Here is a 16242-nt window from a genome sequence, read left to right as displayed (position 1 = left end):
TCACCGGTCACGATAACAACAATTTCACTGGTCACCCCCAAAGCCAACACTTCCTTTGGCCGCCTTTCCTTCCAGTTCTCTGCCGCCAATGACTGGAACAAATTGCAAAAATCACTGAAGCTGGAGTCTTCTATCTCCCTCTCAAACTTTAAGCATCAGCTGTCAGAGCAGCTTACCAATCACTGTACCTGTACACAGCCAATCTGTAAATAACACACCCAACTACCTCATCCCCATATTGTTATTTATCCTTTTGCTCTTTTGCACCCCAGTATCTCTACTTGCACATCATCATCTGCACATCTATCACTCCAGTGTTAACGCTAAATTGTAATTATTTCGCCCCCATGGCCTATTTATTGCCTTACCTCCCTAGTCTTCTACATTTGCACACACTGTACATAGATTTTTCTATTGTGTTATTGACTCTATGTGTAACTCTGTGTTGTTTTTGTCGCACTGCTTTGCTTTATCTTGGCCAGGTCACAGATGTAAATGAGAACTTGTTGTCAACTGGCCTACCTGGTTAAATAAAGGTGAAATAAAATAAATAAAACTAAATTAGGCCTACTGACAGCGCAAAGAAAAGAAAATCATGGGCTGGTGCCACCAACTGAAAAATGTTTGTCTGGAGCCCCGTATAGCTTAAGCCTATCTAATCCTTTCAGGTATACATTAGAACATAGGGAGCAGGGGCTAGGGGCCTCATATCTACTGTAGAACACAGGGAGCAGGGGCTAGAGGCCTCATATCTACTGTAGAACATAGGGAGCAGGGGCCAGGGGCCTCATATCTACTGTAGAACATAGGGAGCAGAGGCCAGGGGCCTCATATCTACTGTAGAACATAGAGAGCAGAGGCCAGGGGCCTCATATCTACTGTAGAACATAGGGAGCAGAGGCCAGGGGCCTCATATCTACTGTAGAACATAGGGAGGAGGGGCTAGAGGCCTCATCTACTGTAGAACATAGGGAGCAGGGGCTAGAGGCCTCATATCTACTGTAGAACATAGAGAGCAGAGGCCAGGGGCCTCATATCTACTGTAGAACATAGGGGAGCAGAGGCCAGGGGCCTCATATCTACTGTAGAACATAGGGAGCAGAGGCTAGGGGCCTCATATTTACATTTACATTTAAGTCATTTAGCAGACGCTCTTATCCAGAGCGACTTACAAATTGGTGGATTCACCTTATGATATCCAGTGGAACAACCACTTACAATAGTGCATCTAAATCTTTTAAGGGGGGGGGGGGGTTAGAAGGATTACTTTATCCTATCCTAGGTATTCCTTAAAGAGGTGGGGTTTGACTCCGCTGTCCTGGCGTCGTGAGGGAGCTTGTTCCACCATTGGGGTGCCAGAGCAGCGAACAGTTTTGACTGGGCTGAGCGGGAACTGTGCTTCCTCAGAGGTAGGGAGGCGAGCAGGCCAGAGGTGGATGAACGCAGTGCCCTTGTTTGGGTGTAGGGCCTGATCAGAGCCTGAAGGTACGGAGGTGCCGTTCCCCTCACAGCTCCGTAGGCAAGCACCATGGTCTTGTAGCGGATGCGAGCTTCAACAGGAAGCCAGTGGAGAGAGTGGAGGAGCGGGGTGACGTGAGAGAACTTGGGAAGGTTGAACACCAGACGGGCTGCGGCATTCTGGATGAGTTGTAGGGGTTTAATGGCACAGGCAGGGAGCCCAGCCAACAGCGAGTTGCAGTAATCCAGACGGGAGATGACAAGTGCCTGGATTAGGACCTGCGCCGCTTCCTGTGTGAGGCAGGGTCGTACTCTGCGAATGTTGTAGAGCATGAACCTACAGGATCGGGTCACCGCCTTGATGTTAGTAGAGAACGACAGGGTGTTGTCCAGGGTCACGCCAAGGTTCTTAGCACTCTGGGAGGAGGACACAATGGAGTTGTCAACCGTGATGGCGAGATCATGGAACGGGCAGTCCTTCCCCGGGAGGAAGAGCAGCTCCGTCTTGCCGAGGTTCAGCTTGAGGTGGTGATCCGTCATCCACACTGATATGTCTGCCAGACATGCAGAGATGCGATTCGCCACCTGGTTATCAGAAGGGGGAAAGGAGAAGATTAATTGTGTGTCGTCTGCATAGCAATGATAGGAGAGACCATGTGAGGATATGACAGAGCCAAGTGACTTGGTGTATAGCGAGAATAGGAGAGGGCCTAGAACAGAGCCCTGGGGGACACCAGTGGTGAGAGCACGTGGTGCGGAGACAGATTCTCGCCACGCCACCTGGTAGGAGCGGCCTGTCAGGTAGGACGCAATCCAAGCGTGGGCCGCGCCGGAGATGCCCAACTCGGAGAGGGTGGAGAGGAGGATCTGATGGTTCACCGTATCAAAGGCAGCAGATAGGTCTAGGAGGATGAGAGCAGAGGAGAGAGAGTTAGCTTTAGCAGTGCGGAGAGCCTCCGTGACACAGAGAAGAGCAGTCTCAGTTGAATGACCAGTCTTGAAACTTGACTGATTTGGATCAAGAAGGTCATTCTGAGAGAGATAGCAGGAGAGCTGGCCAAGGACGGCACACTCAAGAGTTTTGGAGAGAAAAGAAAGAAGGGATACTGGTCTGTAGTTGTTGACTTCGGAGGGATCGAGTGTAGGTTTTTTCAGAAGGGGTGCAACTCTCGCTCTCTTGAAGATGGAAGGGACGTAGCCAGCGGTCAAGGATGAGTTGATGAGCGAGGTGAGGTAAGGGAGAAGGTCTCCGGAAATGGTCTGGAGAAGAGAGGAGGGGATAGGGTCAAGTGGGCAGGTTGTTGGGCGGCCGGCCGTCACAAGACGCGAGATTTCATCTGGAGAGAGAGGGGAGAAAGAGGTCAAAGCACAGGGTAGGGCAGTGTGAGCAGGACCAGCGGTGTCGTTTGACTTAGCAAACGAGGATCGGATGTCGTCAACCTTCTTTTCAAAATGGTTGACGAAGTCATCCGCAGAGAGGGAGGAGGGGGGGGGAGGATTCAGGAGGGAGGAGAAGGTGGCAAAGAGCTTCCTAGGGTTAGAGGCAGACGCTTGGAATTTAGAGTGGTAGAAAGTGGCTTTAGCAGCAGAGACAGAAGAGGAAAATGTAGAGAGGAGGGAGTGAAAGGACGCCAGGTCCGCAGGGAGGCGAGTTTTCCTCCATTTCCGCTCGGCTGCCCGGAGCCCTGTTCTGTGAGCTCGCAATGAGTCGTCGAGCCACGGAGCAGGAGGGGAGGACCGAGCCGGCCTGGAGGATAGGGGACATAGAGAATCAAAGGATGCAGAAAGGGAGGAGAGGAGGGTTGAGGAGGCAGAATCAGGGGATAGGTTGGAGAAGGTTTGAGCAGAGGGAAGAGATGATAGGATGGAAGAGGAGAGAGTAGCGGGAGAGAGAGAGCGAAGGTTGGGACGGCGCAATACCATCCGAGTAGGGGCAGAGTGAGAAGTGTTGGATGAGAGCGAGAGGGAAAAGGATACAAGGTAGTGGTCGGAGACTTGGAGGGGAGCAGGGGCTAGGGGCCAGGGGCCTCATATCTACTGTAGAACATAGGGAGCAGGGTCTAGGGGCCTCATATCTACTGTAGAACATAGGGAGCAGAGGCTAGGGGCCTCATATCTACTGTAGAACATAGGGAGCAGGGGCTAGAGGCCTCATATCTAGTGTAGAACATAGGGAGCAGGGGCTAGGGGCCTCATATCTACTGTAGAACATATGGAGCAGGGGCTAGGGGCCTCATATCTACTGTAGAACATAGGGAGCAGAGGCCAGGGGCCTCATATCTACTGTAGAACATAGGGAGCAGGGGCTAGGGGCCTCATATCTACTGTAGAACATAGGGAGCAGGGGCTAGGGCTCTCATATCTACTGTAGAACATAGGGAGCAGGGGCTAGGGGCCTCATATCTAGTGTAGAACATAGGGAGCAGGGGCTAGGGGCCTCATATCTACTGTAGAACATATGGAGCAGGGGCTAGGGGCCTCATATCTACTGTAGAACATAGGGAGCAGAGGCCAGGGGCCTCATATCTACTGTAGAACATAGGGAGCAGGGGCTAGAGGCCTCATATCTACTGTAGAACACAGGGAGCAGGGGCTAGGGCTCTCATATCTACTGTAGAACATAGGGAGCAGAGGCCAGGGGCCTCATATCTACTGTAGAACATAGGGAGCAGGGGCTAGGGGCCTCATATCTACTGTAGAACATAGGGAGCAGAGGCCAGGGGCCTCATATCTACTGTAGAACATAGGGAGCAGGGGCTAGAGGCCTCATATCTACTGTAGAACATAGGGAGGAGGGGCTAGAGGCCTCATATCATACATTAACATAAAACACTGGTGTGGGGGCAAGTTTAGATGGAAAAGCACCATTAGTTGGCAGTAGACAAGACTCTCACTCCCTGCTGAAGCCAGGTCCTCCTCTCATGAACGCCTGGCCCTTAAAGTCTGTCCACACACTCTGTAGATGGAATGACTGAGGGCGAGGAAACAGACAGATGTGTTATAAATGCTTTATAAATACTTTATCAATCTTTTGAATATTTTAAACCTGGCACTCAGAGGATATAAAAAAATAATTCAATGACATGAAGCTTCCCTATACAGCTAGTACTGTATACACTACACACACCTGTATGAACTTCTCCAGTTTGTTGCAGAGGTCCTGCATGGGGGTCTGGCCTCGGGCCGCTGAGCCCACCAGACCTTCACTCAAACGCTTCTCTAACTTAGAAAACGTCTCCAGGAACACAGACTAATGGCCAGTTTACTGTTGGAGAGAGAGAGAGAGGAGAGAGTGAGAGAGAGGAGAGGAGCGAGTGAGAGAGAGGAGAGGAGAGAGTGAGAGAGAGGAGAGGAGAGAGTGAGAGAAGTTCTCATAATGACGCGTCACTGCCCTCTTCTGGCTTGATCTAAAAAAACATCCCGTGTTGTGAGATCAGTGCACTGTTTGTCATTTTAATGTAACCTTTATTTAACTAGGCAAGTCAGTTAAGAACACATTATTATTTACAATGACGGTCTACTCCGGACGATGTTTGGCCAATTGTTAGCCGTCCTATGGGACTCCCAATCACAGCCTGGATTTGAACCAGGGACTGTAGTGACGCCTCTTGTACTGAGATGCAGTGCCTTAGATTGCTGCACCACTCGGGAGCCCACACCTCTTTCTAACCCATGTGCGTGTGTGTGTGTGTGTGTGTGTATACAGTCCTTAGTGAGCAGCACCAGAGTGATCCCAGGCCAGAGTGGCAGACATTAAATTGAGTGAGGCATCATGGGATAGCAGCCTTTATTCAGCGTGACCTTTAGGAAGAAAGCAAGATTCCTAGTCAGTTATCCAACTGAATGTATTAAACTGAAATTTGTCTTCCACATTTAACCCTGAATCAGAGAGGTAAAGGGGGCTGCCATAATCGACATCTACGTCACCCAGGGAACAGTAGGTTTGCTCAGGGGCAGAACCTGAGTGAGCTCGGGGATTCGATCCAGCAACCTTCTGGTTATTGGCCCAACGCTCTAACCACTAGGCTACCTGCCACCCTCTGTTAGGGTTTGAGAGGTCAGGCGGAGGAGCTTCCAGGGTTCGGACACTGTCCTCTGCCATCTGAGGCAGAATGGCATTTATATGCATTTCATCTCATGAGATTATACAGAATCTAAAGAACATGCACATCCTTTAGCTTTGAGCAGGTGCTGAAGATCAAAATAAATGTTAATCAACATTTGTTTTACCTCCAAGGACTGTCTAACTTAAATTCAATTTATGAGAAAGTCTAAAGTACATGCATTTGTCAAATTAGGTTCCAGCCCTTTTTGGTGCAGCAATACTGTGTTGTTACTTTGTCCTAGTGAGCTGGAGCTCACCTGAATGTCTGGACCCATAAGCTAGAACACAGGAGCACCGCTCCTCTCATGACCTCTCCCCACATACCTGCCTGCAGAGAGCGAAAGAGAGCAGAGGGTTAGTGAGTTGAAACAATGGCAGTGCAAGTATAACATATCACTACTGAGCCACATGGGCAAACATAGGAAGGCTCATCATAGACATCGATGACAGAGCATGACACAGACTGCTAGGATACATGTTCTGCACCATAACGGTCAGACGAGGTGAGGGTACTGGCATTACGACTGTGGGGGAGAGGAGAGGTGGATAACAGGTCAGACGAGGTGAGGGTACTGGCATTACAACTGTGGGGGAGAGGAGAGAGGTGGATAGAAAGGTATTCAGAGCAGGGTTGAGGTCAATTCGAATTGAAGATACAAATTTCAGGAAGTGATTTTAAATGTAAATTAAAAAAAAGGTAAAAAAGGTTAAAATAAATAGTTTCTCCTTATCAGTTAATTCAGAAAAGATTGAAAATGTATGTATTTTGCTTCTGTTAATTATTTGGATTCTGTTTATTTCCTGAATTGATTGAATTCAATTTGAATTGACACCAACCCTGACTCAGAGGAACCTTCCTCTATATGTGATTTGCTAGATGTGCAATGGCATACACAAAACTACTAGCCTTCTACTCCAGGTAAACTACACAATACTATATTAACACCAAACTACTAGCCTTCTACTCCAGGTAAACTACACATTACTATATCAACACCAAACTACTAGCCTCCTACTCCAGGTAAACTACACATCACTATATTAACACCAAACTACTAGCCTTCTACTCCAGGTAAACTACACATCACTATATTAACACCAAACTACTAGCCTCCTACTCCAGGTAAACTACACATTACTATATTAACACCAAACTCCAGGTAAACTACACATTACTATATTAACACCAAACTACTAGCCTTCTACTCCAGGTAAACTACACATTACTATATTAACACCAAACTACTAGCCTCCTACTCCAGGTAAACTACACAATACTATATTAACACCAAACTACTAGCCTCCTACTCCAGGTAAACTACACAATACTATATTAACACCAAACTATTAGCCTCCTACTCCAGGTAAACTACACATCACTATATTAACACCAAACTCCAGGTAAACTACACATTACTATATTAACACCAAACTACTAGCCTTCTACTCCAGGTAAACTACACATTACTATATTAACACCAAACTACTAGCTTTCTACTCCAGGTAAACTACACATTACTATATTAACACCAAACTACTAGCCTTCTACTCCAGGTAAACTACACATTACTATATTAACACAAAACTACTAGCCTTCTACTCCAGGTAAACTACACATTACTATATCAACACCAAACTACTAGCCTTCTACTCCAGGTAAACTACACATCACTATATTAACACCAAACTACTAGCCTTCTACTCCAGGTAAACTACACATTACTATATCAACACCAAACTACTAGCCTTCTACTCCAGGTAAACTACACATTACTATATCAACACCAAACTACTAGCCTTCTACTCCAGGTAAACTACACATCACTATATTAACACCAAACTACTAGCCTTCTACTCCAGGTAAACTACACATCACTATATTAACACCAAACTACTAGCCTCCTACTCCAGGTAAACTACACATTACTATATTAACACCAAACTACTAGCCTTCTACTCCAGGTAAACTACACATTACTATATCAACACCAAACTACTAGCCTTCTACTCCAGGTAATGTGCAGTATACAGTATAAAGAAGATTATGAACTGGGTGTTTAGAGCCCTTAATGCTGATTGTCTGAAAGCCATGCAATATCTGACCGCATACCATGGGCATGACAAAACATATATTTTTAGTCTTCTAATTATGTTGGTAACTAGTTTGTAGTTGCAATAAGGCACCTCATGGGTTTGTGGTATATTTTTTACTATTACACTTGAAATTACAATTCAATTACAAAAAAATACATACTGTAGGACATCACTACAAATATATTTTTCTCTGAAGAAGCATAAAATAAACATTAAAGTAAAATAACAAAATCACTACATATTGAGTTTCAAAAGTTAAAGTACTAAAATGAAATAAATAAAAAGGTGTTGATGTAGGTTGCCAGACGCTGAAGGGTAATCCTTTCATTAGGGTAGTACATGAGTTAAAGTAATGTGCTGAAGACTAGACTGACAAGATTCTGACAGTTATACAATGATCTGGTATTACTGGAATACATTATGCTAGTGTGTGTCTGTGTGTCTGTGTGTGTGTCTGTCTGTCTGTCTGTCTGTCTGTCTGTCTGTCTGTCTGTCTGTCTGTCTGTCTGTCTGTCTGTCTGTCTGTGTGTGTGTGTGTGGAGAGATTCCATGTGTCATTAATTTACTTCCTTGTGCAATATTAGGCCTACGGTATTATATCACATGAGATGCAGCCTAGCCAACACATGGAGCATAATCATTAGTTTCATTGTCAAGAGACAATGAAAGGATGTTCAGAGTTATACAAATGTAACCTTGATTATGCAACTATCCTTGAGCAAAGTCAAAAGAAACACATGCAAATTAAGGCCGTGTGGAATATCAGAATGTGCCTTGTTTCTTAGAACAAATCTGTGGGGACATTCTATAATGTTTGGAATCTGGCACAACATTCATATCTCTGGGTCTACCGACCAGAGAGAAGGAAATCATTTAGCTATTCTAGCTGCATTGTAACATCAATATTTATGCTTTATTCGCCTTGCTTTGGTCACACTGTCCACGCTAGCCAGGGGTTCCAACGTTGTTAGTGCACAGCCTAATCTGTACCATCAATTTCCAACGGCTGGACATTCATGGAAGTCTTATTTAAGCTGACAACTGTTTAGACAGAGTAAACACAGCAAAGTCCTGCATGTTGGCTTGCAGAAGAAAGACAGCCTTGCATGTTTCAAAACGGATCACAGAGTATAAACAGAGTTAGCCAGGGTTTGGTTTCAGCTACCTCTGCGAAAGAGTCTCTGTCACGCAAAAGTATTCAGTACTCCGGTGCAGTGTATTAAACCATGTCACCATTAGATTGGGTCAAAGGGCGTAGAGGTTATGATCACAACGTACTGTTTTAGAAGAAGTTGAGATTTCCAAACAGAGTTTCCCACAATGGGCCTATAACAACGGGTTAGATGGATCATCTCTGGATAGTGGAAACACAATGAGCTATAGGTTGAGTGCTCACTTCAGCACAATACAGGTAATCTGACTCTGTGAAATCCTCTGTTTCCTTATTTTATCCAATGAATTCAGCCATGAGACATACAAGTTGTAGTAATTTGAAAAGTCCTGTTCTCTGCAGAAATTGTTTGTGTCAGTTCATCTGTGTATGTAAGTCTTGGGAGTTGTAATCAAATGAACTGTGGTTTTCTGACAAATGCCAGTCCAGTTTACACTTTGAACTTGTGTCCTGAGATCAGTGTACCTTGGCTATTTGTCTCTTGTTTGTGTGTGTCTGCATGTATGTGTTCTCTCTCTCTCTCTCTCTCTCTCTCTCTCTCTCTCTCTCTCTCTCTCTCTCTCTCTCTCTCTCTCTCTCTCTCTCACACACATATGTGTGGTTCACTTAATTTCGAACCAATAATGGGACCTAAAGGTAAGTGAAGTGCTTTGATCATATAAGGGCTGATTGTGGCGATATCTGTTGTGCGCTTTATAGAGAGCGAGAGAGAGTGGACTCCTTTCTCTTAACAGGACTGCTGGTTAAATCCCGGTGTGAATGAGTCTGGTATTCTGTTTAAGTCAACCCGGTTGGCCAGTTTAAGATGAACCATATGTGGGATGGAAGCTGGATTCTTCAGGCTAATTTCTGAACAGGTCTGTGATAAATAAATAAAAGCAAAAGTCTATTTCAAATCAAATCAAATCAAAGTTTATTTGTCACGTGCGCCGAATACGACCTTACAGTGAAATGCTTACTTACAGGCTCTAACCAATAGTGCAAAAAAGGTATTAGGTGAACAATAGGTAAGTAAAGAAATAAAAAACAACAGTAAAAAGACAGTGAAAAACAGTAGCGACGCTATAAAAGTAGCGAGCCTATATACAGGCACCGGTTAGTCGGGCTAATTGAGGTGGTATGTACATGTAGGTATGGTTAACGTGACTATGCATATATGATGAACAGAGAGTAGCAGTAGCGTAAAGAGGGGTTGGCGGGTGGTGGGTGGCGGGACACAATGCAGATAGCCCGGTTAGCCAATGTGTGGGAGCACTGGTTGGTCGGGCCAATTGAGGTAGTATGAACATGAATGTATAGTTAAAGTGACTGTGCATATATGATAAACGGAGAGTAACAGCAGCGTAAAAAGGGGGGGGGGCACACAATGCAAATAGTCTGGGTAGCCATTTGATTAGATGTTCAAGAGACTTATGGCTTGGGGGTAAAAACTGTTGAGAAGCCTTTTTGTCCTAGACTTGGCACTCTGGTACCGCTTGCCATGCGGTAGTAGAGAGAACAGTCTATGACTGGAGTGGCTGGGGTCTTTGACAATTTTTTGGGCCTTCCTCTGACACCGCCTGGTGTAGAGGTCCTGGATGACAGGCAGTTTAGCCCCAGTGATGTACTGGGCAGTACGCACTACCCTCTGTAGTGCCTTGTGGTCGGAGGCCGAGCAATTGCCGTACCAGGCAGTGACGCAACCAGTCAGGATGCTCTCAATGTTGCAGCTGTAGAACCTTTTGAGGATCTCAGGACCCATGCCAAATCTGAATGAATTGAATCTGAATTTCCTGAATGAGGTTCACAATTCTGTGCATGCCGCAGTTCAGTGATCAGGTTCATGACTCTTGAAGGACTGCCAACACAATATCATATCTTAAAATGTTCAATGAAAAAGGACAATACATTGTTCAACTATCACATGAATGCCACATGCTGTTGTACTCAAACCCAACTCTGACAATCTTGACTTGGTGGAAATCCAGGCACCTTAGAAGAAAATATATACATTTTTTTCACAGCAGCGTAAACTCTCAACATTACTGTGTCTGGTTTATGGTCCACTGCTAGCCCACCACAGCCCATACTAACTTTCTCATCTCCTGTCCTCCTCTATTCTCCTCCTCCCCCCTCACAGCCAAATAGTACACCTGATTGCATTAATAAAGGGCTTGGTAATTAGTTGAGTAGTTGTATCAGGTGTGCTGGTACAAGACTGGAACAAAAAACATGCAAGGACCAAAATAGCGAAAGACTAACCTGGTTCTGAAGCATTGGGGACTGACCCAGCCTGGCAGGGCCGAGCCTAGCCTAGCAAATGTTTCCCATCAACCACTGGCTCTCCACCTCTCTCTGACAGGACGGGGCAAGGCAGGGCCCTCCTTCCCCACAACAAAGCCCGATTCCAGCTGCCTCTACATCTGCTGGGGGCTGTGTGTGTGTGTGTGTGTGTGTGTGTGTGTGTGTGTGTGTGTGTGTGTGTGTGTGTGTGTGTGTGTGTGTGTGTGTGTGAGTGCATTCTGATTGCTTCCTACTGTCACTGTGAGTACTCTCTCTGCTTTAATTCTAACTCGTATAGATCCTTTCATCCGCTCTCATTTGCCTCACCAACATGTGGTCCTGTGTGCTCCGTCTTCCACTCCTCTCCTCTTCTCCTCCCTTCTCTCCACAATCATTTACACTCCGTCTCCTTGCCGAGATCACGGAATATTTATTTAATTCTATGGCATTTTAATGATATCTATTCAGTAGTACTATTAACACAGAAAAATCTGCTTTCACGTAGTTTAAGCCATACAGTAGCAGTACGTGAGACAAGTACAGTTGTGTGCCAATACTATTCGTGTTAATGGCCCAATCAGATCAGCTTTAGCTGACATCCACATAGCTGATCATGTGATGGTGTCAGAGGTGGAAGTGTGTTAGGGTTGTCAAATCCACAAGCACCTAAATCGGACATCACCATTGGCTGCCCTGAGTCGGATGAAGAGAAATCCCATGCAGCCTTGTTAACAAATTGGAACACTGGAACGTGAGATGTAATCTACACCTCGATTAGGCTGATAGATGTAATCTACTCCTCCATTAGGCTGATAGATGTAATCTACACCTCCATTAGGCTGATAGATGTAATCTACTCCTCCATTAGGCCGATAGATGTAATCTACACCTCCATTAGGCTGATAGATGTAATCTACACCTCCATTAGGCTGATAAATGTAATCTACTCCTCCATTAGGCTGATAGATGTAATCTACACCTCCATTAGGCTGATAGATGTAATCTACTCCTCCATTAGGCTGATAGATGTAATCTACTCCTCCATTAGGCTGATAGATGTAATCTACACCTCCATTAGGCTGATAGATGTAATCTACACCTCCATTAGGCTGATAGATGTAATCTACACCTCCATTAGGCTGATAGATGTAATCTACACCTCCATTAGGCTGATAGATGTAATCTACACCTCCATTAGGCTGATAGAAATCCTTATTATTTTGTTTAATAATTTTCAATTTGAGCGCCATTATTTCTATAAAGCCTACACTTTCTCATTCTGAACTTCTAACATGAGTGGGACGGGTGTGGCTTTGTGACAACGATCAGGAGCAGCTACTCACCGATTTGACAGCTCCAACTCCGTTACACATCCAACATCGCCAAAACACCAGCTTTGCGGCTGTTGGCTATCGCCGGTTAATGCTTGATCTAATTGAATCTAGGACAAATTAGGTTTACTTAGCATATACCTTCGGTAGGATTTTACCAATAGGATTTTGCTAATCTTCTACTGTGTACAGTACGTGCTTTGTTATAGCAACAAAACCCTCAAACAAAAGTAAAGCAGTATCACAATAGAAACACCTATTACAAACAACGTTATTGTAATAATTTTATTATCGCTGTATATATTTTCTTTACCAAAAAATAATGCTCAACCGCACACTTTACACAATAAAATAATGCTCTTTTAAAAAAGGAAATATGAACAACTCCACATGAGGAAATAATATACTTATTATTATTTAACACATTCAGTCGAAATGTTCTGAAAAACAAAATGTTCTGTCTCCCAACCCCGTACGTACACGGTACAGTTTAACTTGTAAGATGATAACCATCAAGTTCCACTGAAGAATAGTTACAGTACACCGTGCCATGCATTGTACTGCCATTTTCCATTGACTTAAGATTCTGTTTCAGTCTCACCCAAAAAGGTACCAGTTCAATTTTGCTTCCCTCAACATAAGAAATAATTACATACAAATATATATAAAAAAATAACATTTAAATTACAATTATATGTAAATAAACACTTCAAGCATGCATCTCCTGTAATTAACACGCTTTTATGTACATTACATATTCAAATAGAAGGATGATACACCGACTAAAGGAATTCTGTACAAAACAATCCAAACTTAATAAGTAATATTTCATATTATTAATAGTAATACTTAATATTTATCATAAAGGCTAGCAGCATAATATACCTGTAGATGGGACTGGACGTGCAGTGATGAATCTGAATGGGAGGTTGATTGACAAGAATAGTGTTTTAGTAACATGTGTTCATAGTGACCCAGCTCTGTGCACCTAGAGCAAAATACTGTAAATGCAATAACATCCAACCAGTAACCAACTCTACCTTTCATTTCTGTCTGAAGATGAACACTCTGCTGTGCATCGCTGCCTTCAACTGTCCTTCAGACAACAAACCCACCACAATACCACAAAGCGATTCCCAATTGCCAACGAACAGTTTAAGTATAGATGTAAGCCAAGCTGATTTAGAAACCAAATCTCAGAGGGACATGGTAAACAAGGACAGACTCATCAGCAGGGGTATTCACACACACACACACACACACACACACACACACACACACACACACACACACACACACACACACACACACACACACACACACACACACACACACACACACACACACACACACACCATACCCCACCATACCATACCACACCACACCATACCATATCACACCACACACACACACACAAACACCATACCATACCCCACCATACCACACCACACCACACCATACCACACCACACCACACCACACCACACACACAAACACCATACCATACCCCACCATACCAGACCACACCACACCATACCACACCACACCACACCACACCACACACACAAACACCATACCATACCCCACCATACCACACCACACCACACCACACACACAAACACCATACCATACCCCACCACACCACACCATACCATATCACACCACACCACACCACACCACACACACAAACACCATACCATACCCCACCATACCACACCACACTATACCACACCACACACACAAACACCATACCACACCACACCACACCACACCACACCATACCATATCACACCACACCACACCACACCACACACACAAACACCATACCATACCCCACCATACCACACCATACCACACCATACCACACCACACCACACCACACCATACCCCACCATACCACACCATACCACACTATACCACACTATACCACACCATACCATATCACACCACACCACACACACAAACACCATACCATACCCCACCATACCACACCATACCACACTATACCACACTATACCACACCATACCACACCATACCACACTATACCACACCACACCACACCATACCACACCATACCACACCACACCACACCATACCACACTATACCACACCACACCACACCACACCATACCACACCATACCACACCATACCACACCATACCACACTATACCACACCACACCACACCACACCATACCACACCATACCACACCACACCACACCATACCACACTATACCACACCACACCACACCACACCACACCATACCACACTACACCACACCACACCACACCACACCATACACAGTGATGATTCAGTCAGACAGCAGACATGGCTACTGGGGCTGACACACGTCCTGCGGTTGACTGGTTTTGTTTTCTTCAGGTTTTCTCTTCTTTCTGTCTCTCCGTCTGCCAGGAGCTTCAGAGTATCAACAACAAAGAGTTGAAAGGAGTTTGCAGGGGAAACAATAAGAGTTGTTGGCAGATAGAAATCTGAGTGTCCGTTAGTGGATCTGATGATCAAAGACATGGAAAACAAGTCTAGTTGGACATGGAGGATGGTACAACCTTCTGAAATAACAGTTCTGTCATAACAAAACTCAATAACCTTTTACAAAACAATACAAAATCCCAATAATAGAATCATCCCTGTCCGTCTTGTAGCACATGGGGAGACAGTTCAGAGAGCTATTGAAAGGTATTCAGTGCAACCCTTGTCTGGGACAAAGGGCAAGCCTTTCTGAGTCAGACCAGGGACTAGTGATAAGGAACCAAAAGGTAAAAACTAAGGGCTAGGGACTAGGGATAAGGTAGTGAGAGGTGAGCAGTGAGGGGGTGGTCCGGTACTAGGCAACGGTGTGGGTGATGAGGGGTGAGAAGGAGGGGTAAGGGGTGATGGCTAGGGTGTGAGGTAGGGAGTGTAGGGAGGAAAGGGTGAGGAGTGTGGAGGTAAATGGTGAAGGGTGAGTGGTGAGGAGTGTGGGGGTGAGGGGTGAGTGGTAAGGAGTGGGGGTGAGGGGTGAGTGGTAAGGAGTGGGGATGAGGGCTGTAGGGTGAGTGGTGAGGAGTATGGGGTGAAGGGTGAGGGTGAGGGGTAAAGGGTGAGGAGGAGTATGCTGAGGATTATCTGCGGCAGGCATAAGCATTGATGTTCTTGATGACATAGAAGCCGATGGTCATAGGGGGCATGGCTATCGTCCTCCCCGACCGCAGCGTCTGAGGCTTCAATTCCGGGAACGTCTCGTTGTCCACCATCAGCAACTTTTCTCCGTTCAACTGGACTGACCTGGGGGAGACAGGAGAGAGTGGAGTTGGAGAGACGAAGAGAGTGGAGTTGGAGAGACGAAGAGAGTGGAGTTGGAGAGACGAAGAGAGTGGAGTTGGAGAGACGAAGAGAGTGGAGTTGGAGAGACGAAGAGAGTGGAGTTGGAGAGAAGAAGAGAGTGGAATGAAAGATAAAAGAGAGGAGGGAGAGAGAGGAGAAGGATAGTTGAGAGAGGGCGAGAGAGGGAAGGGTGGGAGAGGAGAAAGGGTTTCACTTCTGCACAATGCTGGAGTGGTAGAGCAGCAGTCCTTCTGAGGCTGCATGTACAGTCATCTGAACACTAGGGGGAAGTAAAGTAACATAATGGCACCGTCCTGACGGAGGTTTTGTAACAGATGTGATTCTTCTTATCTAGATGAAAGAGTGGCTAGGTTGGGGTTTATTTTCTCTCAATTCCAGGCAAATCATGAATTGATCTGCACTATAATGGTTGAATTCCTAATCTAATACAACTAACTGGCAAGGAACTGATCACAAACTCATTAAAGTCTGTCTC

The 16242-nt window shown here is 45.2% G+C and overlaps 1 protein-coding gene across 2 annotated transcripts in view; it reads right to left on the bottom strand.

Annotated features, from left to right (window-relative positions):
* Positions 1-14642: 14642 nt before the first annotated feature.
* The window catches only part of LOC106589707 (inactive heparanase-2), a 258129-nt gene continuing 256529 nt past the window's right edge, over positions 14643-16242 (bottom strand). For both annotated transcript variants that reach the window (XM_045710126.1, XM_045710127.1), the window contains one exon: positions 14643-15707. In XM_045710126.1, the coding sequence (XP_045566082.1) occupies positions 15545-15707 (163 nt within the window). In that variant the 3' untranslated portion in view covers positions 14643-15544. The remainder of the gene's footprint in view (positions 15708-16242) is intronic.

This window comes from Salmo salar, chromosome ssa28 (assembly GCF_905237065.1).
Source record: "Salmo salar chromosome ssa28, Ssal_v3.1, whole genome shotgun sequence".
In the NCBI taxonomy this organism is placed as follows: Eukaryota; Metazoa; Chordata; class Actinopteri; order Salmoniformes; family Salmonidae; genus Salmo; species Salmo salar.
Note: the sequence above shows the minus strand (reverse complement) of the source record. Positions and strands in the feature narration are given on the sequence as shown.